The 25,316-nt window shown below is 37.7% G+C and overlaps 1 protein-coding gene across 6 annotated transcripts in view; it reads right to left on the bottom strand.

The window, feature by feature from the left end:
* ddx4 (DEAD (Asp-Glu-Ala-Asp) box polypeptide 4) overlaps positions 1–25,316 on the bottom strand; it is a 49,942-nt gene that overhangs the window by 13,503 nt on the left and 11,123 nt on the right. Inside the window, exons 4-21 of one of the 6 annotated variants that reach the window (XM_077243378.1) lie at positions 24,690–24,737; positions 24,366–24,398; positions 20,597–20,644; positions 20,232–20,288; positions 19,408–19,434; positions 19,255–19,329; positions 19,002–19,040; positions 18,897–18,920; positions 18,760–18,822; positions 18,513–18,554; positions 18,381–18,416; positions 18,250–18,294; positions 15,957–16,099; positions 8,047–8,199; positions 7,774–7,928; positions 4,448–4,577; positions 4,203–4,369; positions 3,323–3,468 (exon numbers count right to left, since the gene is read on the bottom strand). In XM_077243378.1, coding sequence (XP_077099493.1) covers positions 3,323–3,468; positions 4,203–4,369; positions 4,448–4,577; positions 7,774–7,928; positions 8,047–8,199; positions 15,957–16,099; positions 18,250–18,294; positions 18,381–18,416; positions 18,513–18,554; positions 18,760–18,822; positions 18,897–18,920; positions 19,002–19,040; positions 19,255–19,329; positions 19,408–19,434; positions 20,232–20,288; positions 20,597–20,644; positions 24,366–24,398; positions 24,690–24,737 — 1,431 coding nt within the window. Of the gene's footprint in view, positions 1–3,322; positions 3,469–4,202; positions 4,370–4,447; positions 4,578–7,773; positions 7,929–8,046; positions 8,200–15,956; positions 16,100–18,249; positions 18,295–18,380; positions 18,417–18,512; positions 18,555–18,759; positions 18,823–18,896; positions 18,921–19,001; positions 19,041–19,254; positions 19,435–20,231; positions 20,289–20,596; positions 20,645–24,365; positions 24,399–24,689; positions 24,738–25,316 lie in introns of all 6 variants that reach the window. The other 5 variants (XM_077243375.1, XM_077243376.1, XM_077243377.1 and 2 more) reach the window with 5 other exon arrangements.

Below are 25,316 nucleotides of genomic sequence, written 5' to 3'. Positions count from 1 at the left end.
AAAATGACAAAAGCAGATCATCATTCATTCAGTGCTGTGTTGTGGTTGCGCTGTCGTGACAAGCAATGAAGCGTCACCTTGAAAACTCACGCTGGGGGGTCAGTTAGAATATTTTACACTTACGTGTGAATGGGTTAAAAATAACATTAAGAGATAACTAATCAAATCTAATTTCGTGTGATATTAAAAAGTATTTATTTCTTTGAGTACACTTACATGCCATCTCGGTGCATATAAAATTTTATATTTCTCATTATTTGGCAGTTACATCATTTGACTCATTCAAGTACATTGTCTAACTTTTGTAAAAAATAGTGCATTTATGTTGATTTTATGTAATTAAAAATGACATTTGCACCATCTACATTTTAACATACCTGAAGCATGCTTTTAAAACACGTTTACAAGATTTTCAAATTTCTCATCTTGACAACCCTTATTTGTCACTGACCCATAAATAACATCTATGTATACACTTCTCAAATGTTCACAAAAGAAATACTTACAGAAATATAATGTATTTGATGATTCACAATTTCTTAATGTGTCATGTTATCATTTTTAGTTTAGATCAGATTTGAATAATTCTGAATGAATAAATGATTTCTGGTTGCAGTGTAAGTCCTTTCAGTACCAGTATTTATTTGTAAGTTGTTCCTGTATGTTAGCAGTAAAATTGTATATGGGCTTTGTTTGTTTGCCCAAATATCTGCTTGTTGCAAGGCAAAAACTGTTTGTGGAATGCTTTGGGAGGATTGTTATTCAAGGACAGTGTGAATGTTCAGATATATAGGGGGTTGCATGGTCAATTGTTCAAGGACAGGTGTTAATGTTCTGGAATGTAAGAGGTCTGGGGGTTTGTACATTCCTTTTAGAATTGTGTGACTTTAGTGGAATGCATCACATAAATAGGATTAATTTATATCTAAATTATTTATACCTGAACATACTCTATTTTCATTTCAGAATGAGAGGACGGCGCAGACACTACAAAAAAGGATATTTGAATACGCTCTGCATGAAGTGCAATTTCCATCTCTGCTTTTTTCAGAGGAAAGGAACTGCTTTTAGGACTACCATTGCAAGTGTACACTGGAAAGTTTATTTGACAGTTTATCCGTTTTGTATTTAAAATTTATATTTTTAATAAATTCTAATTAATTAAACCATGACTGTTGGGTGATTATTACTCATGATATTTACAGTTATGGTGTTATGTACAGGGTTCCTGCACACTTTTTAAAGTCAAATTTAAGGCTTTTTAAGACCTTTTTAAGACTTGAAGAAATCAAAATTAAGACCGTACATTAGGGGTGTGCAATATTGACAAAAATATATCTCGATATTTTAAACGTTTTGTTGATAATAATTAGATGATATTTTACTGATTGTGTTTTTGTGCTGGTGCAATGGCTGGTTTAGGCCTGTTGTTGACAGCAGACATTAATATTTTTCATATTCTATGCAGTGGTCAGTTCACAGCAGTGACAGAAATGATTAATTAACGTGCAATATTTGCCGACTTAAATTGATTTCCAGGGGCATTTTCACCTACATATGGACATTTTTTCTAAACTTATTTAGAGTTCTGCATCACCTTTTATGTCAAATACTAACATTCAAATTAAATTATACAGTAATTATACTTATTTATACAATAATACTTAATTACACAATAATTATACAGTACCACCGTTACCAGTCAAATTAAATCATTCAATCAAAATCCATCTTTGCAGTGCAGAGGTGACACAGAAGCAGCATCAGAAGAGGCATTAATATTTACACTCCATTTACAATTGCATAAATAAAGCTATGAGATAGTTTAAAAAAAAATCCATATTCAATATTTAAATATGAAATGATTTCTAATTTTAACGTTTTAATTAAAGGGTACTTTAAATATGAAACTAAAACCGCCAGTAGGCGACAGCAAGTCTTAATACCGTAAGCGAGTTGAGGGAGTCATTCATTCATTCAACCGATTTGTTCAAACGGCTGATTCATTCGGGAAAGAAACAAGTGATTGTTCATTGAATCGTTAAAATGACTCGTTTAAAACGTGGATTTCAGTCAAGAAATCATCGGTGTCTGTTGCATTAGACTCTGCTACGGTTTCATTTTGAAATTCTCGTCAGCGAAATAAAGGGAAAACAAATAATATTGTCAATATGGTGTCTAAAAAGTAACTCACAATGTTAATTTATTTTTAATTTAACTATTGTATAACAAAATATCACACTTGTGCACGGGAAAACGGCACTCTTACTGATGTGATATTCTAATATAAGAACCTAATATAAATATAAGACAAAAACTAATTTGGGGACATACCTATAACTGCACTGACACATCACGCAGTGAAAGCACGAGAGACAAATGCGATGTCAGCTCACAGTGCCTCGTACATCGTTAAAACAATGATTACAATATCATAGTAGACAATACACATCGCACACCCCAACGCACAAAGAATTAACTTACTACTGAACTGACATTTGCCAACTTTCTTCTTCTCTCCTCTCTCACGTGCAGGAGACAGACGTTATTCTGCCGCGAATGTGATGCGCATTGTCACGTGAACGAGCAAATCCACAAAGATAGAATAATAAAAAATAATACTACGCTAATTAGATAGTTTTAATTTGGAAAACATTTAGATATATCTAAGTCGAAGTGTCATCTAAAATTTAAGACCTTTCATTAGTAAAAATAAGACTTTATAAGACTTTTTATGGCCTTAAATTTTAAAAATCTAATTTAAGACTTTTTAAGGATCTGCGGGAACCCTGTATGTAAGCAATCCACTCTTCAAATGAGCCATTAGTTCTGTATATTTGTTCTGACAGTGAGTGCAAATGCTGAAATTCTGCTCCCAAATAGGCCCAACGTTGCAATATTACAACATTTTCTTAACTTACTTAAACAAATTTTTTAAATCATTATTTGCAGCAGAGGCCTCCTACAACATCAGGTGACAGTGACAGAATTTTTTTTCTATATTTAGGTCTTACAGGGTTACGCACGTTGACGACATCTTGAGAATTTATAGTGCGTGAATGCAACCTTCGAGACTGTTGTGACCGTAACTGAACACTGTTTGAAACCGCTGGATGGAGAACGACAGACAGGAGCAGCAGAGAGAAGGGTTTCTGTGAACTTGCATATCCTTTTGATAGCTTTGTGAGGAACAGATGGATTCTGACTCTTTTACAAGCATCATGTTTGTGCTTTCATTTATTGGAATGGGAAATTCAAGTCCTCAAGGCATGTTATGCATGTGAACAAGTCCTCAAGGCATGTTGTGCATGTGAACACACACCTGTAGTTTTGAGTAGTTCCAGCAGCTGCTCCCTCTTGGAGAACTGGTCCACCTGAATAACGGTCTGCTCCACATCACTGCAGGCTCCGCCCACCACACCCACAGCGAGGAAGAGGTAGTCCACTTTCAAAAACTCTGCTGCCAACCTGTCATGCAATACATGATTGTATGCATACATAAGTCCTGCTGAAGCCACTATTAGCATTATTTTATTTTACAGAACAGTAAAACTACAATACTAACATGTATGGTTGTCTTAATTTCTTTTTTCAAACAAAGTTTTTATATTGACTGAAAACCACAGATCTTAACGCTTCTTGGTTGACATTACGCATTTCCAAAGATAGTTGGAGTGCAAATTAACAATTCAAAGAGCACTGGCAGAGAAACATTTACCTTAAATCAAAACTGAAAATTAACAATGGTGTGCTTTGGCTATACACTGAAACATGCAGCACTACTATATATATATAACCAGACAACTGGCAAGTAAACCCATTCCAACGCCTAATTTTACTTGCATTTGGCACTAGTTTGAACCCTGGCTAACATTATGGCGTCAAAGAAATCAATGCATCAAATAAATAGATTAGAAAACCAGGGTTTCTCAACCCTCGAGGTAAACTTCCCTCGAGTTCAGCTCCAGCCTTGATTAAACTCCCCTGCCTATATCTTTATAGTAATCCTGAATATCTTGATTAGTTTCTTTCATCTGTGTTTGATCAAGGTTGGAGCTGAACTCTGGCCCTTGAGGTCCAATTTCCTGCAGAGCTGAGAACTCCTGATTTAAAGCATGTTTTTATCTTCCATAGAGGAAAGTTATACAGGTTTGGAAAAATTTGGTTCTGGAAGAATAACTTTTTAAGTGTGTCAGTCAGACCTTTGAATTTCTTCGGGGAAGGTGGCACTGAACATGAGGGTTTGCCGATCCTCTTTTGGAGGCATTCCTGGAGATCCCACTAGCTTTCGCATATCTGGCTCGAAGCCCATGTCCAGCATCCGGTCTGCTTCATCCAGAACCAAATACCGTAGCTTACTCAGCCCAACCTGACGGGAACAAGTCAAACACTCATAAAACTTCAGTTATTAAAAACATGGTATATTATGAAGAGGAAAAAAAACTACCTTTCCACGCCCAATGATGTCAAGCAATCTTCCAGGGGTCCCACACAAAACATTGCAGCCCTTTAACACCTCTCGAATAGTATATCCAGTATTTATACCGCCATAAACCACCACAGGACGCACACAGGTCCTACGAGATTCAAGACCAATTGTTTAAGGAGATTAAATTGCTGTACAATTTACAACTTGGTGACTACAAGCAATATAGAATGAATGAGGGATTTTTTTGAGAGCCCAAGTGTGGACAATGCTAATAGCGGTCAACCAATATACCGATATTGGGCATCAAAATATCGGCATTGGCCGAGAAGTTTTTGATTGACCGATGTGTTGGAAGCCGGACTTATATTTTGACAGGCGGCGCCGAGAACACCAGCGCCTGATCACAGCGCTCACATTCTCAGTCTTCATTAGTTTACGATCTGTCAGTCATATCTAATACTAGTTAGACAGAACTGGTAAACAAAGAAAGTAAATGGTAGGCGAAAAAGCATTTGCTTTTATATTATTTGTAACAGAAAAGGCAAACAATCAGGCTAAAATACTCTCACATACCGTCAACATTCAGAAAATGCGCATGTACATCATTTAAACAAATCTCTGATTATCTAATAAACATTTAATTTCACAAACCAGCTGTGATATCTTGTGAAGTGTGCATTTATAGCCGGCATAAACCTGTTTCTGCGAGTGACAGTCGGTCCGTGTGAAGTGAGTGAATGTGAACAGAAGATCAGCTTCACAGGAGACGCGATCAAAAAACTTTTAAATCCTTCATTTTAAAATATGCTGTGCTATATCCAGTTGCCCACTGTCATTCATATCGGTTTCAGTGTGTGCTGCAGGCAGGGTTTGTACACATTTTCCAAGGTCAAATTCAAGCACTTTCAAGGTCAATTTTAAAGCCTTTTCCAGCACCTTACAACACCGTAAATTACATACCAATACATAGTCAAATTTATTATTTAGTGTTTTTATCACATTAAAAGAGATAATACTATAAACAGGCAAAATTGTGTTTCGTAATAGCAGAAGGATCAGATATTTAAGCAAATCACAAGTTTTATTTTTCAAAATGGATCACTGTCTAAGTAGATAATGCCTATGAATAATACTTTTCCTTATATTAATGTCCAAATATTGCTTCCCAGATAATATGATTTTCAGGCTGTAAAACTGAAGAAATTTGAAGGGCTGAAAATATGAAGACGGTGAACAAAATATGAGATAGTGCAACAACAACCTGTAATTCAATTTTACCCAGAAGACTCTGACAGTGCACAGGCACCTGCCTGATAAATAGCCTATTTTAATTGAAAAGCATTTAATTGTATTAAAAGTATTTAATTGCCAAGACATATACATTTATTTACTGGAATAGAGCAGTGTAATGCATAACTGTACGTTCACACCGCCGCCGGCGAGAGCGGCAAAATTCGCTCTCGCCGCCCTGCCAGCGAAAGATTCGTGGACGCTCTGATGCTCTGACGTAGATCGAACGCGTGGCCTTTTTTACAACTGTATTTAAAGGGGCCAAAAAGCAAACAAGCATGTCGATCGTTATTTTTGCAGAAAATTGAATTATAGTGAAACTTAATTATAGTGACATGTGTGCTAATGAAATAAACAAATTAAAAGCCGTTTGTGTGGTGTGGCTTTTGTGTTCATGGTTAAGTGCTATTATAATTTGCATTCCCGCTGAAAAACAAGTGTTCTAGCAAGAAAATATTGCCTATAAATACTAGTGTTGCGCGCCTTATCAAATTCAAATGATCAACCTCCTCAATTTTGCTTGGGAACTAATGTGGTCGGAACCAAAGTTTACAGGACTGCGTTCTCTGGACTCCTCTCAAACGGAGCACCTCTATATTCCGATTGGTTGCCGCCGAACCGCGTCATTCCTTATTACCATAAAGTTGACCTGACTTCAACTCTCCTCGCAGCTCTCACCGTCCAAGACGCGCCGCGCCGCTCTCGCCGGAGCTCGCCGCCGGCTCTCATTGACAACGAATGACTTCCGGCCACTTTGACGCTCTCGCCGGCGGCGGTGTGAACGCACAGTAAGGCCATCCTCAACCTTACAGTAGGCTACTTGTATGACACTCCATCTGTCACAATTTCTGTTCAGCAATCAACGATTGTTATGATGCACTGGGCTAACGGTTGCAGGTTTTAATTTGCGGGTAGTTAACATTACAGTTACTGTGCTGTAACTTTGGCTGTGTTCACTGCATATTCCACAAATGAACGTGCCATAACGGACATCCAATACTAATATTACATTATCTCACCAAGTACTTTCAGTCAATGGCTGTTTACACCTGACCACTTCATGCGTTTTCTGTGATCGGATAGCTATCCGATCGTGAAAAGACCCAGTGTAAATGCCCACCGAAACGCATTCGAGACTCATTTAAATCCGATCGCTCAAACCACTTCAGGAGGAGGCCTGGGCCGCATTACAGACGAAACTGGACATGTGTAAATGCATCTGGTTGTTGAAACCACTTGTGTGGCTTGACGCAGTGTGAGCTCCAGCAGTGAAAGAACATGATATAAGCTTGTGTCATGTTTAGGACAAATTGTACTAAGCGCTTCAAAATAGCTGGTAAGATATAACGTTAGTTAACAAGTTTAAAGCAGCTTGCATTGTCAGATACTCTGATATACTGTTGCTGACAGACAGATTTAATACTTGCGCTGTTTAATGCGTTTGAGACGTGGTGCTTTCCTCCGTGCTTAACTTAAATTTCACAGGTATATTCTCCATCTGTAAATGTTAGAAAGTCAAACAAACATGTCCATTTCACTGTCAGGAGAGGACGAGCTTCTGCAAGTGAATCTCAGCTAATATTCAAGCTTCCATTAATGAGCGCCGCCGCACGCACGCACTTGTAAAATCAGAAATCAACTGATGAAATCTGTATCAATACTCAGCCTCACTGTGCAAACTGTACTGTAGTGGTCAGCTAGTATTGTTTCCTAGTTATTTTACAGGGATTCATGTCGACATCAACTTTCCTAATTAGGCCTGCACTGCATAAACTATCTTTTCTGATAAAAAATATCATGAGGTAAAAGTTCAGAGATTAGTTACGGTTATTCATTTTTGGTAAGTTACTGGTTATTACTTATTGGTAAATTAACCAAAGAAAGAATTAATTCTATTCAGATAATAATCAATAGATAAACCATAAACCACCCATTAGATTTGATTAAATTGAGAGAGAAAAATAGATTAATCGATAAAAAAATAAAAGGTTAGTTCAAGCCCTACTATAAAAGAACAAACTGGCCAATTTATATGGCTGAAAATTGTAGTGTACCCATATGCGAACTTCCTGGCCTCCAGATAGATCTGGTTGATGAGCTCTCTGGTGGGAGCCACGATTATGGCCTCGGGCTCCTGCACCTCGCTGAACTTGCTGGCCGCCACTCCATCAGTCATGAACCGCTGCAGGATGGGCAGCAGGAACGCCGCCTGGGGGACGACAGAGACAGCAGTCAGGCAGTGCACTTATACATGTACAAGTCATCTTCTGAACGGACAGGAAAGATGATAATTAAATAAGAACAGCATGCAAGAGAGTGGTTCTTGCCGTTTTTCCTGATCCGGTCTGGGCGCAAGCCATTAGATCCCGCCCAGCAGAGATAATGGGGATTCCATATTTCTGAACAGGAGTAGGCTTTACATATCCAGACTTCATTATGTTCTTGTTCAGTGATTCACAAAGTCCTGCTTCATTAAAGGTCTGAGAAAAAGAGTGAGACACTTAGAGATATTTTTGGCCTATTTTCATAGCTTTTGAACATGCTATGTACACAAAACAGCTCTTGTGGACAATCGTATACACAAAGACTCTCTTTCAGTATCTTGTGAAATCAGAGCTACAGAGTTGTCATTCATTAACATGCAGTCTCCATCTAGGGGTGTTTCAGGTTAAGACCCATTTCAATAGTAAGCCTTTCTAGTAGATCCACGGTTGTCAAACTGGGGTACACGTACCCCCAGGGGTACGTGGACTGATTTCAGGGGGTACGCGAAAAAAAAATCGAAGGACTGTTCGTTTTTTATTTAAGGGGCTACTGGAGGAGTTTTGAGATCTGTAGTCAAAAAAGACTTGACCCTCCCTTCGCCAGCAATAAATTTTTCTATGATCCTCCAAAATGATTGTGAAAAAAGGCATGACCCTCCACGATAATTTATTGATTACTTCTGTATGGTTTGCACTTGGCAAAAATGTTCAGATAGCCAGTTTTTTTTACAACCACGACAAACGACTAAACTCCTGCTTTCTCATCTTACTAGGGCTGTAACGATAGACCAAACCTACAATTTGGTTCGTATCACGATTTTTGATTTGAATAAAAATCATGTTTTCAGTGCTGATGCAGTGGTGACACGTTCATGTAACATGCAAGGGTGGCGCTGCCAATAAAGTATCTAAAAGCTGCCACAAAGAACCGGCATAATGATTATGAATGTCAAATATAGCAAGGAGACATTTTAATTGTTTATTAATAAACAAGTGTTTGTCAGTGTGGGCTGCAAAGATGTAGTTGGCGATGTTGACTCTCGATCTTCGCAGTAGTGAACGCGCCAGAGAAAAATGCACATTTCATATGGATTACAAAAGAGAGTCTGATTTCTTTCGTTTTGAATTGTTCTGTTAAAAAGTAGACATTTCAAGCTTTCTATATATTTCTCAGATCTGTGACCTTATACGCTGTGTTTCGGTTCATTTATTAGACGAGAGTCCAGTTCACGCGCTGGCGCCTCCGTGTCATGATGATCTATTTCCTACTATATTTACTTATTTATTAAATCCAGGCAATTGGTTGATGAAACATTGATTAAAATTAAGATACAATTAATAAAACATGTTGAGGTCTCTGTGAAAGTTTTAAAGTCGCTTTCAGAGCGGTCGTGTCCGTAACGGAGAACTGTCACGTCCGTAACATTGTTTTTTTCCTCATAAATGCGAACACGAAAAATGATTTTTTTAATATATATATTTTATGTTCTGTGGAGGCCAACCCTCATCCGGTGGGTAGCATTACTTTTGTTTTGCGCAGTGTAGTTCATAGAATTACAAAAAAATATTTCGCCACCTAAAAGTTAAAAGATTGTCTCATGTCACATGTATTTCCCTCATATTAAATATAAAACGCATGTGTAGACTGATATTTTTCTAATGTCTGGAGCTTTATTAAGGGACTATGGATATATAAACAGATGTTTCAGTATTAAATGCATTTTCTGAGAATTTATATTTCAAGTTTTGACTGCAAATGTCACATTCATAACACTGGAATTGCCCAATTTTAAAGAATTTATCCTCAACTATTTTTTTTGCCGTAGGTCCACGTATTTATTATATTAACTTCTACTAATAGTAATTTAAAAATATGGTAGCCCTACATCTAACACATCACACTCCATTAAGGTGGCATCTAGGGTTGGGGGTTGCGCAGTGGATAAGACACATGCCTTTGGTGTGAGAGACCCGGGTTCGAATCCACTGTGAGACACCAATGTGTCCCTGAGCAAGACACTTAACCCCTAGTTGCTCCAGAGGCGTGCAACCTCTGACATACATAGCAATTGTAAGTCGCTTTGGATAAAAGCGTCAGCTAAATGAATAAATGTAAATGTAAAATTTTCAGGAGATTTACTCACTAACATTGTTTCGGAAACAATAAGAATGGAAACTAAAATATGGTAGTATCGTGCTACAGCGCACATTCTATCAGCTGTTCATGTAAGAACATCCAGGCACATCCCTCACATTGATTAAACTGGTGATGTGGATAAAGAGGTGGTGGGCCTATTCTGTGTGGTTTACTACAATCTAGTTTACTGTTTACTATTTAGTTTACTATTGTTAATGTGTTCTTTTTTATTATTATTTTACAGCAGAGAAGTTAAGAAAATATACAATGTTATCATATGTGAAAAGCAGTACTTATCAGTATGTGAAAAGTTAACAATAGATTTAATGAGATGTTGGATGTGTTGTAGGCCTATTGTGTGTGAGATTGGGTGCATATCTGTTTAAAATCCTTATATTCAGCACATTTGTATCATATGTTGACTTTTGATGAGATTTGTATCACATGTTTATGATTCCATTCACTATTCTCAACAAAATTGATAAAAAAAAATAAAAAACTTGTTAACAATTGGTGGTGTTGGGGGTACTCCGGAAGATCTATAATGTCTCAGGAGGTACATGCCTTTTAAAAGTTTGGGAACCACTGTAGTAGATCAAAGGGTGCTGTATAGCAGATCCTTAGAAAGAATTTAAATGCTGTAACAATCAGTATAATTGATTATCAACAAATGAAAAAAAACAAAGTAACCACTGTCAACAAATGAAAAAAAAAAAAAAGTAACCACTGTCAATTCATTAACAGTTGTTCACAAGCAATCATTTGTGGCATAAATGTGTAATATTTATTAATTGCAAACTGCTGTAAAATGTGTACATTATTAATGGTATATATCGTAAACTAAATCGGGAGAAAAAAACCTGACCACGAACGAAGAGTACATGTCTTTCTCATACTGTTAAAGCATATACAAAGGGGAAAAAAAGAAAATCAGGAGGAAGAGAAAGCAGCGACTGAAAAGAGCTTTTGCCATATTCATGTTATACCATGTCATTAAAATACAAAAAGTTACGTTATTCTCATGATGTCTGAAAATAAAACATTAAGGAAAATGAACAGCTTATTCAGTCAAATTGAAAGATGACAAATATTTGTAGTGCAAGCTTTTATTTTGAAATTATTAATTTCAGTCTTTTTGAATGGAAGTTCCCCAAACCAGAAGTGTCACCCATTATTCAAAACACAGTAGGAACGCCAGGAAAAAGGTGGATAGTTAATGAAATTATGATCAAATATAGTAAATGAAATTATTCAGTGTTCATAAACAGCAGATGAAAACTGCCCAAATGACCTAATACTAGGGGTGCTCCGATCAGGATTTTTGGGGCCGATCACCGATGCCCGATTATAGGAAGCTGTATCACCCGATACCAATAACAGGGTCTATTTGGAGCCTTCTATTTATCATGTAGCATTATTTATTAAACTATATTTAACAACAATGTACATTAAGTATTACAATTAAGAGAAGACAACGTATCATGAATTGACACCTGTGTATTTATTTGCAAGCAACATGTCCAGCATATTAACTTAGCATTAGCAGCCTGTGCTTGGTTATTGGGAACAGTTTAGGGCAAATACAACCTTCCTGTAGAATATAAAATAAAAAGAAAGATAAAAGACAGAACATTTGAGTCTTTAAATTTAGCTTTAGACTACTTTAAACTATAAACTGCAACAAAAAAGGCTATAGCCAAAATTATGTTTTGAGTCAGTCAGCCATCAGTTTTTCTAATATACTTAAAGGACCGCAGGTAGTAAAGTGCACAGCAACAAAAAAAAATACAACTAACAACTTCCATATCTGTATCTATCTATAACTCTGCTTTTTTCTGGGATGTTCAGTCAGATTTTGTGGGCATTTAGAGAGGGCGAGTGAGGTAGAGAAAGAGAGAGTGGGGATAGAGGTTATTAGATTCATTTCTCTCCCAAAGCTTAGGCCTACTTCTTAAAGGGACAATGTGTAGGAATTTCTCTATCTAGTGGTGAAATTGTATTTTGCAATTTCACTATCTAGTGGTGAAATTGTATTTTGCATTCAAACAAATAGTGCTCTTCAGCGCCTTTTCAAATGCGTGTTGCAACTACGGTAGCCATATGTACCAAAAAGCTATGACAGGATGTCTTCTAATAGCACTTCGAGTTCTCCTTTAGGTGAACAGGTAATTGTTATTTCAAACAAACTGCAACTTGACAACGAACAAATGGATGTTTGATAGAATTGAACATTTCAAAGGCAGAGAAGCGACCAAAAAAAGCTTTTTTGCAAAAAAAGCAAATCGTCTTGTCCGGTTCAGCTGCTTTGTCACGTGACACTGGCTCTGAACGAAAACGCGTTGTGGAAACGCGTTGGCCTAGTACTTTGTCCCTCTCTGCTATTATAGTTTTTCAAGATGGCGAAACGACATAGAACATATACATAATAAATACATAGACGCCCTATTGGCCGCTGGAGCGCACGTCAAGGGCGCCGCCAAATTGCGGAGGGCAACTTTCCCATACCTCTCATTACGGGAATTGAGAAAAATACCTGCTTCGTGTGCTGCTTGGGGCTATACAAATCACCACACAATTGAAAACAGGTCTTGGGATATTACCTTTCACAAACAAGACTGAACATTTTTTTCTGGTTGTTTTTGCTCATTATATAATTAGTAATAGTAACGTACACCACGTACAAACCACTGAAATCGGTTGAAAACTGTACATTTTATTATTGTTGTTTTCAGCCAGGAAAACCGCAGCTCACCCGTTTACTTGCATTTGTTTACAGTGCAGTCTTGCCCTCAGCAAAAAGGCAGACGCTAGAGATGCTATTATTTCATCCGCATCACAAAACTCATCATCCTTCCGCCTCCCATCCGCATCCACGTTTTTGACCAATCCGCTGATTGGGCGATACAAGGCGCTGCTGATAAAAGCCGCGAGAATAGAAACCGCCCGCCACCTACCCGAATTTTATTAAAATATTTTTTCCGTCACGTCATCCGCGGCTATAACCGCCAACTACGCATCTCTAGCGGACGCGATGACGTATCGCAGCAACGTTCCAAAGCGGCCAATAGGGCGTCTATGTATTTATTATGTCTATGGACCTACCCGTCACATATATAGAGATAATAAATTCTTCGTTTACGAGGATAAGTCTGATCAATGGCAGAGGTATTTGTACATCATTGATGAATAAAAATATTGATTTTAGATCATAAAATACTTATTAAAAAAACTACACATTGTCCCTTTAAGCATCAATTCTTTTTTTTTTGCAAGAACCCTTGCAAAATTATTTTAAACAGATTAAGAAAGCCACCACTACTGGTCACTAGTGATCGACCGATGTATCGGTTTACCGATATTTTTCCCGATATTTAAGCATTTTCCCATAATCGGGAATCGGTTTTGTAATATCGGATTTTCCGATAAACGGCGCCATCTTGTGGCCGTTTTGAGAATTCCGCCATTGCAGCCCGCGTCTGAGGAGATCAGTCAATAACAACTCTGTGCACAGGTAAAGTATATGTTCTACTTGCTTTGCTTTAATTATTCAACTTTATTTAACATAACAGACATGCAGAAATGATATTTGAGACATAAATGCCTGATATAGTTTATTTATGGAGCTTGGTTCTAAAAAATTGAGACGAACTCATTGAGCCACGTAGCGTAATCCGTCATGTCCTTCCCCAATAAAGACGTAACTTTACATGAATTAAATAAAACAGACATGAATGAGTGCATGTTGAAAATAAAAGCGCTGAATTTAATTCTCTATCTGTTGTATTTGCTCACCATTAGTCTCGAAAAAAAAGTTCGTTCATATTGCTGAGCACTCACTGGGTTGATGATCAGGAATGCTCAAGCACGGCCACTGAATGAAACTTTTGACAAGATTATCTTGTTTAAACACCCTAGATTATATTATCATTTACTACATAGCAATTATTTCGCTAATACACATCTAAATATACCGCTTTGTGGAAATTAATTATTTATTATCTGCACGCGCGATCGCGGTTGAGTAACGTATAGCCTAATATTATAGTTATGTGTAAATGCATAGATAAACAGCACTTTGTCATAAAGCATTTCATGATCTAGACCGACAAAAATATTAATAATAATTAACATACTAGTTGGAAAATGCAATGATGTATATGCTGTTTTGTTTGTTACTTTCCTGATGTTATAGGCTATTCCAGCTAATATTATGCAGTGAATTAATATTACCCAGTGAATTATTCCTCACTCTTATTTTAAACCTATTAAACGGCACATAAACCTTCTAAAACTGTTTAAAATGAATTACATTTCTGCAAAGGTGATATGACTCCCCTGTCAATTATTTTTTCCATATGAAAACATTAGACTTTTAACATTTATTTTGCCTATTGTTAACATTGTTGCTGCTGATGCTTATAAATGATATGTATAATTTAGATATAAATTATATAATGTAATATAAATGTTTTTATTGTAATTTGATTAGTTTACCATTTATGAAAACAAATAAACATATCCAAATATGTTAGAATAGTTTTTGTGCTTTATTTTTTACCTCATCAAAGCTTTTATTTTTAAACAAAGACACCTAGTAACAGTGCACTTTATTTTTTGGACTCAGACCCCTCTATTTATTTGTGTATAAATATAAAGGTTTTTTTTTTGTATGCAAGGAGGGAGTGATTGTTATAAATAAAACGTTTGTTCAGTTCATTTGTGTTGTAATAATTGTGCCAAAAACAGAAGTATAACAGTAAATAAATATCGGTTCTGCATATCGGTTATCGGGCACATACACATGCAAATAATCTGTATCGTATCGGTTATAAAAAATCAATATCGGTCGATCACTACTGGTCACATCTATGGTTACATTCATTTGTTTAGATCCAGTGAAGTCGTCCCACCACTTTTTCTAAGGATTGATATGATCGCCACCAATTTTTGTAACATTGAGGCACGGATGTACCTAAAACAACTAAAAACGTCTCCAGTTAACTAGCAGAGCATTCATTTAGTTCGCTATTAAATAAAAGATCTAGCGCTAAAATGTGGTGTTTTTGAAATCAAGCCGAGCGCTCATTGCCACGATATGGATATCCAGTTGCATGGATACAGTTCTCTGTGGCTCACGCAGTCTTCACTCGGACGCGCGCTTCAATCTATCACCGTTGCTACTACTCATTCAGGTGAAATCACAAAATAAAATGCACACAAACGTGTCCCTGCTTGATAGACTGTAACCACCGATGAACATATTCAGTTTTGAGGAGAGAAAAAAAACAATACGGGTGCGGATTAGAACCGTAACCTGACACGCTTGGCAAGAACTCAAAGTTTGCGTATCGACGGATTTATTTACGGGTTGAACAGAAAGGCTGCACAGATTGACAAGCGGGCAGTGGCATGGTACACACATTGCAGATTGCTAATGAATTGTCTTTTTCACACACACCTTGTAGAACTGCCAGACCAGTGAAGCCATTTTTACCAGGGTGAAAAAAATTGTCACGCGAGTTTTGCGTCATCTGATCGGCTTTTCTGGATCGGCCTTTATAGAGACCGCCGATCACACATCTCAAAGCAACTATCGGCCAATTATGATTCGCGAACCATCATTCGGATCACCCTTACCTAATACTTCTGCCGAGAACTTAAGTGTACATTTCATGAGCACAAATTCAATCCCACGAGTCCATGGGAGAGGAGATGTGAATGGCAGGGAAGCAGAGTAACAAACGCCACGCGATAGACGTGGTACATCCACACTGCAGTGATCCAATCATTTCTTTCAAGGTTAAAACGGATTGCAAAATATATCTATATAACTTACCATAATGGCTTTTGGAGTATTGCTGCCGCTCACTTCCACGGAAATATCGTCATATTTATCAAAATTAATGCCTGTGGCAAATTGTGAAAATATGGCGCTCTCCTCTTCTGGAGGGGGGGGCGGCACATAGACAACCTTGGGTCCTACAAGACAGACAAACGGGACGTTACTCATTTTGGATATGAAACAAGGCTGCAGCAATGTCTTCACAGATCCTAAACACAGCCCATTTCAAAATTTTCATAAATTTTTAAGACCTCATTTGACATCCGATAAATGGTTTTAAAAACCATGTTAACATGTTGCATTCAGACCACGCATGCTAATATGTTGCCAAATAATTGCTGAAATATTGTAGCTAGGGCCTAAAAAAAAAAAGCTTTTGGTTGTCAATTGAGGTCTTGGGTCGGTAGGGATTTTTTTTCCTTTTTCAGTGGCAGCAAGAGATAGGTAGGAAATTATTATAATATTTATATCTATTTTTTCATAACATAGCCTACCTATACTACATGTACCTATACTACCTTGTGTCCCAGCATGTTACACGCACGCTGATTTTAAATGTGTACTTTTCTACTCCAAAAAAACAGACAAAGCAATGTTTCATCTTTACCTTTAATTGTATTAACCTCAATACAAACGCGGGAAACACGGGTCTAAACACGGGTTTAAAACAATCACATGCAAAAGTAAAAATGTATGCATATATTTAGGAACACATCTTCAAAAATATGGCTGTATTTCAAGTTGATAAAATAATTTAAAATCCACATCAGTTTATTTGTGCCCACACGCCACGCCCTCCCAGGATCTATAACGTTACCTAGGCTACTTTCACTTTAAAAAATGCATCAAAACCGCGCGCGATATGCAGCCGTCGAGATGAATGCTGAGGAGCTGAAGAAAAGAATAGCTAGTGGAGATTGTAAAGTTGTCGACAATACGTCATCAAAAATCAAGTCCAGTGTGTGGGAGAAATTTGGAGTTATCTGAAGAAAATATTGTGAAAGGCATATATTGTTTTCGTGTTGGATAGCCGCAAATGTGGAACTTCATCGCTGAGGATGCACAGATAACTGTGGTAACAAAGCAGTTCTATCGGACAGTATTTTTCACATTTAACACTGTTAAGTGTATGTGTGTGCAGGGCGTGTTTGAACCCAAAATTTATGTAGGTCTAGACGAAATTGCGTGGCAGATAATGTTGTAGCCGCGTCTGTTACGATTGGTAAAATGTTAAGGTTACTCAGTTTTGTGGTAACGTTAGCCATGTTCTTCATGTACCGCCCTTTTGACAGCTTCGGCTGAAGTTGTCCTTGTGTTAATTGTCATGTAATAACTTCTGTATGACCTGGCAATAAACATTTTTGTAAGTGTGTCTATAATGTGATTGGCTAAACTGATTTTATTTCGGGTGCGGGTCAGGTGTCGGTTCTATTTTAAGCGGGTTGGGTGCGGATTTTAATTAGTGCTTCTGTCGGATAAAGGGTCTGATGCGGTTTTAAGCACTGCGGGTACGGACGGGTGCGGATTTACAAAATCGGACACTTGCAGGACTCTGTCTTGTGCTATACAAAAACGGTGCAGTACAAAAATGTAAATTACAGTTCGCCTCAGTTTTTTATTTGTGTATTTATTTAATTTGTATTTCTTCCCCAAGCAATTAAAATAAATTTGGGTCGCACATAAATTGACAGGGTCGGTCGTAAACCGGAACCAAACAAATTTTTTTTTTAGGCCTAGGTACTGTAGCTCAAATCAATGAACACCAAACCCAGACCAGTTCAATCAGCAGCATTTTATTAAAACTGCAATGATAAACTACAGGATTATATTTGATATACATTTTTTAAATAATGTTGTCATCGATAACATGCATTTAGAAAATATTATTTTCAAAATAATGGCAGGATATGCTATCCAGTATAATAAAGTTTGCTAAACTATAAATTTACAGATGAAACTTATTTTCTGGCATTATCACTTTCTCCAAGTCCTCACCCATAAACTAAACCATATGGTTTGAACATTCATTTAGCCAAGTTCAAAAGACTCAGTTGGTTAAGAAAAACAGTTTTGCATAATGAAAAATATGGACCTTGATTTCACTCTTACGTGTCTTACACTGTCTATTAGACTTTTGTCTGCACCATGAAAAACTCTCGTTAATCACATTTATTTTAAGAAAACCTAAATCTTATTTTTTCCCCCCATACTTTTACAGATTTGGAAAAACTAATTCCATACAGTGAAAGAAAAGCTTTGTCTTGCACTGAAGGTAAATATGACCCACCTGCATTTTCACCAGCTTCTTGATCTGTGTTGTCTGATGTTGAGACTGGACAATCAGAGAAAGAGCAAGAAAACCAGTAAATTAAAGCAGCAGTCTATTACATACTAGTTAGTATAAATGCAGTAAATTACCCTTGGAGAACACTTCCTCATTCTGGCCTCTAAAACCTAAACAGAGCCATTGAAGAAAGAATTCAGTTAAAACACACAACGCCTGATAAAATCACTCAAGCACCACTTAAAAACAGATGAATTTAACCTCACCTCCTCTTCCAAAGCCTCTTTTCCCCGACTCTTCATCGCCACCTTAAGAGCAAGAGATTAAAATTAAATTACACTATTCGATTGTGACGTCAAAGGCAGCTTCGGCCATATTCATGTATACTACTAACCAACTGTATAATTTACCATTGCCCCAGGCAATCAACTTCCAACATAGCTGTGCTAGTTTCATGTCTATCTCCTGCCATCTCTTAACTACAATTCAAATTAGTTTCTTCCAAAAACTAACCATCACGGAATCCACCACGGAAACCACCGCGGCCTCTTCCTCGGCTTTCACCTCCTTTCCAACCTGCAACAAACAGATGGGCTCCATGAAACACAAGAGTCAGAACATGTCTGTTATTCAAAAGAAAGAAATATTACCTTCGTCGTTGCCATTTTCATCAACTGCGGGAAGATAGAGCATCATGTAAAAATTCTAATACATTTGTACATGTATTCATTCAAAGATTAATATTAAAATATCACCTTTCCCAAAGCCTCTTCTTTCGGTCTCTTCATTACCACCTTAAGAATTAGACAATTAACTTGCGCATTACACAACTCAACTGTGATTGGTCAAAGTAAGCGTTTTGTGGTCACTGCGTATAATAAGCACCATTTAATTCACTATTGCCCCAGGCAACCAACTTCCTGCATAGCTGAGCATATTTCAAGTCATCTCTTTTTGCCATTTTCTCACAAAAATTACAATTAAAATTAATTTATTCCAACAACCAACCATCACGGAAACCACCTCGAGATCCACCACGAAAACCACCGCGGCCTCTTCCTCGGCTTTCACCTCCTTTCCAACCTGCAACACAAACGGCTCCATGAAACAACGAAACAAGAGACATTAAACATGTCTTGTTATTCGAAAGAGAAATATTACCCTCGTCGTTGCCATTTTCATCAACTTCTGAAAAACAAAGCAAGAGCATTTTATGTAAAAATTCTCACATTTTCACACAGCTTTAAATACTGCCTCCAAGTGTCTGTAGATACTCAAGTCCCCAGAAACAACTTATTCAGCGAGGCTGCTATGTATGCCGGTGAAGCATGGATGTCTGTCAAGAAAAGTGCTTCTCTTGAAAAACAACAATTGCAATATTATGGTAGATACACACACCCCGAGTCATGAGATCATAAATGGGTAATTACTGTATTACTCCAGTTAAGCGATCATCGCATGTAGCCTTTTTAGTCAATTTGTAAAGGGGTTTCGTTGCTCACTTTAATTTGAAATTACTTTGTGTGGTGCCCCTTCCCACATTGGGAGCACAAAAACAGCGTTTGAAATTTCCCAAAGATATGGTCTCGCATTCATGATGTCTGTTAAAGTTAACCAACTTCTCCCTGTAAAAATTTGAAGATGTATCGAAAACGCAGAACAACAAAAAAAAAAAGAACAAAAAAAAAAACACCGACATCACAGTTAAGTAGGGGGCCATTTGTCCCAAAAGGGTTGAGTACCACCATTCTAAAATTGCCCCATACCCACAATCCTGTCCTCTAAAGACATGACAGAAAACCACACAAAACGATAGCCAACGTTTCTGCGGAAAAAAGCCAGATGCGACATGTGATTTTTCACAACAGCTATTTGAACCCACTTACGTGCCTATGTTCCTCTTAAGTGTAACAACCCAGATTGATTGACAGCCTTAATACTGGATTTCTGTTGAGGGGGATTAGAGATTATGAATGTAATATCACCTGATTTAAAGGTATTCCTGAAACCTCCTCTCCCTCCTCGGGATCCTCCCCTGCCCCCTAAAAACACCAAATAAGCAACGGTTACAGCATTCACACTGCACAAGCACAAACTCCTCTAGATTTAAACTCAGTAAATGTAACTGATTTTATAGTTCTTTAAAAAATCGTCAGGTATTTTAAAAGATGTAGTTTTTGCACAGCCCTAACCAGGGTTCCTGGACAATTTTTTTAAATAATTATTAAACTAGGAAACGTTAAACATGTGCGGTGCTTGGGAGCACTGGGTTGGAACAGGAACAGGGTTGAGAAACTGCTTACGGTGTTGCTGAAACGCTTTATTACTTCGTATAAATTCAGATACACACCTCTGCCTCTGAACCCGTCACCAGCAGTCGACCTCCATGAGTCTCCATCTACAAACACAATGGCTCACCTTAGACAGGCTCTGAATCCTTTCAAGCATCATGATTCCAGACCATAACAGCTGATATAGGATTTTAAATATCCCTAATAATGAGAATTGCTTACACAAGTTATTGCTTCTAATATGTTTGTAAAAAAACAGGGCGCCAGACCAAAAAAATTGGCAAAAGGAAATGGGATCCAAAAGGTTAAATCTCAGAGTTGCTTGGTCAATATGGTTCTTTAGAACAGCTTAGTATAATTTAGATCCAATTCGATGCCTTCACTCTAGTGATACTGATTGTATTTGCATCTACAGTGCATTCAGAAAGTATTCAAACTTTTTGTGTTGCTTTTTCACTAAAATACCACTGACAAAAGTATTCAGACTCTTAACCCATTTAATCCCAAATTTTTCCCAGACACGAAAATATCCAAATTATGTGTCATTAGTATCCCTTTGAAACAATCAATCATCATTTTTTGAAATTTTCATGGAAAAGTGTGTGAAAAAGTGAGTTTTATGAACGGTCACAATTGTGACCGGTGGGATAATGTGTTGTATCAACCATTGGACAGACTGAATATAGGTCTATTTGACCTCTGCAGTGTGTGTGTGTGTGTGTGTGTGTGTGTTTTTGTGTGTGTGTGTTTTTGTCTGCTCGTGTGTACATGTGTGTGTGCGTGTATGTGTGTGTGCGTGTGCGTGTATGTGCATGCGTGTGGGGTGTGCGTCTGGGGTGTGTGGTGTGCGTGGGGTGTGTGCGTGTGTGTGGGGTGTGTGCGTGTGTGTGAGTGTATGTGTGGGGTGTGTGGTGTGCGTGTGGGGTGTGTGGTGTGCGTGGTGTGTGTGTGTGCGTGTGTGTGTATGTGCGTGTGGAGTGTGTGTGGGGTGTGTGGTGTGCATGTGTATGGGGTGTGTGGTGTGCATGTGTATGGGTGTGTGGCGTGTGTGTGGGGTGCGTGCGTGTGTGTGTGTGTGTGTGCGTGCGTGCGTGTGGGGTGTGTGGTGTGCATGGTGTATGTGTGTGTGGGGTGTGTGGTGGGGTGAGTGGGGTGTGTGGTGTGCATGTGTGTGTGGTGTATGTGTGTGGTGGGGTGAGTGGGGTGTGTGATGTGCATGTGTGTGGGGTGTGTGGTGTGCGGTGTGTGTGCGTGTGCGTTGTGTGGTATGCGTGGGGTGTGGTGTGTTTGTGGGGTGTGTGGTGTGCGGTGTGGTGTGTGTGCGTGCGTGGTGTGTGGTGTGCGTGGTGTATGTGTGTGGGGTGGGTGGTTTGTGGTGTGCGTGTGTGTGGCGTGCGTGTGGGGTGGGTGGTGTGCGTATGTGTAGGGTGTGTGTGTGCCTACCTGTAATTGCGTGTGTGTGGAAAGTTAAGTAGAATTAACTAGCTAGCTAGTCTTTGTGTGTGTGTGTGTGTGTGTGTGTGTGTGTGTGTGTGTGTGTGTGTGTGTGTGTGTGTGTGTGTGTTTCTGTGTGTGTGTCTGTGTGTAAAATTAGGTAGAAAGTTAGGTAGCAGCAGAAAGTAAGGTAGAACAGTTAGCCTATGTGTATTAGCATGTAGATACAATGGGTTTTCCCACCGGTCACTATTGTTGCCGCTGACATGTTTGTGAGTTCTATGACCACATTAAACAAAGTTGAGTAATTGCAAATGCATATATCAATACTAGACACCTTAAACATGATGTGTACCAAAAATCTATGTCCTATCTTTATGGTAACATACTTTACTAATATATTCTTTGGTAGCTTTCTTGCTGCCATCCTCTTCTCTTGGCGCAAACAGGAAGTAAACAACTCTGGTCATGTGACAATTTACAGTAAACCTGTGACACTGCACATTTCATTGAGACCCTTTATTATTTCAATATCTGCTGGAAATGCATTGATAGATCATTCAGTAATATTTTTATAGCCTTAGAAATGAAACATTTTTTTACGGTCACTATTGTGACCGGTGGGATTAAATGGGTTGAGGCGAGACACTACAGGTGAATAGGATAATTTTTTTAGCTAGCAGATATCACCATGAAACTTTCCCAGCTGATTACCTACATTAAGATGAGAAAAAAATGTATTACAAGTTTTCTGTAATTTAATATTTAAATATGCAAATTAGGCATCATCTAATTAGATATGCAAATTAGGATATATTTAAAAAACGAAATCTGAGTATTGAATAAAGCTAGGTTCAAAATTCTTCTTTCATTGTGTTCACGTATTAGATGGGGAAAAAATTACAGAGGAATTTATGGATATCTACTTTTGTTATCCTGTAAATCAGAATATACTGCCAATACCTTTAAAAAAAAAGATTTTCGCCATGTTTTTTGGAATAAAAAGTTATATAAATCAGGCTAGGAATAAAATATTTACAAATCCCTCTGTAAATGTCTTCATAATATAACTAGGTACAAGACTGGGAAGTTTGGTGTATATAGGTGCTACTGAACTGGATATTTCGGACTTTGAGTATGATAGAAGTCATTGAGAAAACGGGCTTTAAAGATTTAGCATCAGCCAATAAGATTGCGCATTTAGAGTTAAATCCCCCCTTTTAGTTTCATGATTGGTTGCTGATAAGGAAATGGCCATATTTGGATCCGGCAGTATTGTTCAGGAGAGAGAGAGAGAGCTTTCTAACGGTGTGTGTGATGACAGGGTGCAGAGGGATGATTTATAACGACAACTTTTGATGAATTTATGAGAAATCTACAGTCTCAAACAGACAAAGTGTAGTAAAATAAAGACCTAAATGCTTATTTCTGACTTTTTTTCACCACAAGTCTGAAAGAATATCCCAAACAAATATCCCAAAATCTCAAAATTGGCCAGTGAAAGAAAAAAAAAACTATGTTTTTGCCTGCCGTGTCTCGCCTTAACTCAGAACTCAGTCAAGGCTGTAATCACTGCAAAGGCAGCTTAAAGACTTTTTGGTTATGATGTAACAAGTTTTACACATCCAGATTTAGGGCTTTTCTGTGATACTCTCAGATGTAGCAACATTTCTTCCGTATTTTGATATGCATTCAAGTACAAAATTATAAAAAAATTTAAAAAAGGTGTAGGGCGTTGCACTCCCAAATGGAAGCAGATGAGTGCGAGCTTGCATGGGCGGGTTTAACCCAGACTAAAGGATGGAACAAGTCTCGCAAACGTCACCAGAGAGAAGTCTGAAGTTAAAACATTGATTAAAAATTACAAGGTAAGAAAAAAAAAACTGAAGCATACATGGATCTTTTTGTGAAAGATTCATCCGTACATTACATGCATTTGGAAAACAGGGTGAATTTCCTGAACACTTTTTGTATGCACTGTATAATTAAATACTGTTTTAAAAATATTTCTGCTCGTTTGTGAAAGTTGATTTTAGAATTAGTTAGATCTCAAAGAACAAATATTTTATTTTAATAATTTACTATTACCATTAATAAATTATTATTATTATTAATTGCAACATTAATGTTATGATTATGGGAAAAATAACTGCTTTAATTTCTCAGATTAATAATGTGCGAGACCCAAATCTAGGATGCTTGCCCACACCAAGCACGGTCTGGCTGCCCGTTTTAGATCCTGTCAGTGACATGCGTCTCAATTAGAATTAATTATAATTATTAATATTAGCACATGCCGCATTTATGTTGTGGTCTGGAGTCCCGCAACAGAAATTTGTTTTAAGAATCTAGAGCAGATTCATTCACAGCCTTAGAGGAAAGAGGAAAACAAACCTTCATTGTTTGTCTTCTCATTTCCTGCACTTCCTACAAATAAAAAGCATCTTGTAAACAATAAACATGGCTGCCACTGCTCTGAGTGATTAAGCTGCTATGGGGTGTGTACAGAACGTGGTTAATGAGCATATAAAAAAAAAAAGTTGCCATCCATGGTTCTACTCTACAGCTGCGAAAACTCAAAGCTATGCTAAAGTAACTTCTGTCATTCACTGACTGACAGCAATGACTCCAGCATTCCTTACATGCACACGATAATTTACACTTGAGTATTAATACAAATGATTTTATGTACAAAGCGAGGCTCATGAGATAGTCAACCTGCATAGAAGCTCTTGAATCCTCCATCAGTACTACTGGAGCCTAGACCTGTAAGTGAAGAGGGGTACATTTGACATTTAAGCGTAAATTTAAAGGACACAAATTAAATTTGCCTTGATCTTTTGACATGAGCTGTTTGCACCATTAAAACATCCTGCAAGTGTCAAGCATTTAATTGAGCTCATTATTATAACATTATCGAAAAAGAAAAAATGCAGGGCGGGCTTGGTTCTATGCATCAGTTTGAACCATTGCACTCCCAAATGCGAGCTTTAACCCGGAATAAAGGACTGAACAAGTCTGGCAAACGTCACCAGAGAGAAGTCTGAAGTTATAACATTAGGGGTGGGAATCTCTAGGCACCTCACGATTCGATTATGATTCAGAGGGCTGCGATTCGATGCTAAAGCGATAATCGATTATCTGAATCTTTTTGTGTGTGAATATAAATACTTTGCTTTAAAAGTACAAAGTAATGACCCATAAAGAATTAACGTACAATACATTTTATTAACATTGCAAAGAACCAACAGGAAAATAAATGTGTGCCTGAACTAGCAGCATACTTGTAGTAAATTAATAATATAACAACAACAGGTGTTCTGACGATTCATGCTACCCATCGAG

Source organism: Siphateles boraxobius, unplaced genomic scaffold (genome assembly GCF_051911475.1).
Source record: "Siphateles boraxobius isolate OS27281-9 unplaced genomic scaffold, OSU_SipBor_1 25, whole genome shotgun sequence".
Taxonomy (NCBI): domain Eukaryota; kingdom Metazoa; phylum Chordata; class Actinopteri; order Cypriniformes; family Leuciscidae; genus Siphateles; species Siphateles boraxobius.
Note: the sequence above shows the minus strand (reverse complement) of the source record. Positions and strands in the feature narration are given on the sequence as shown.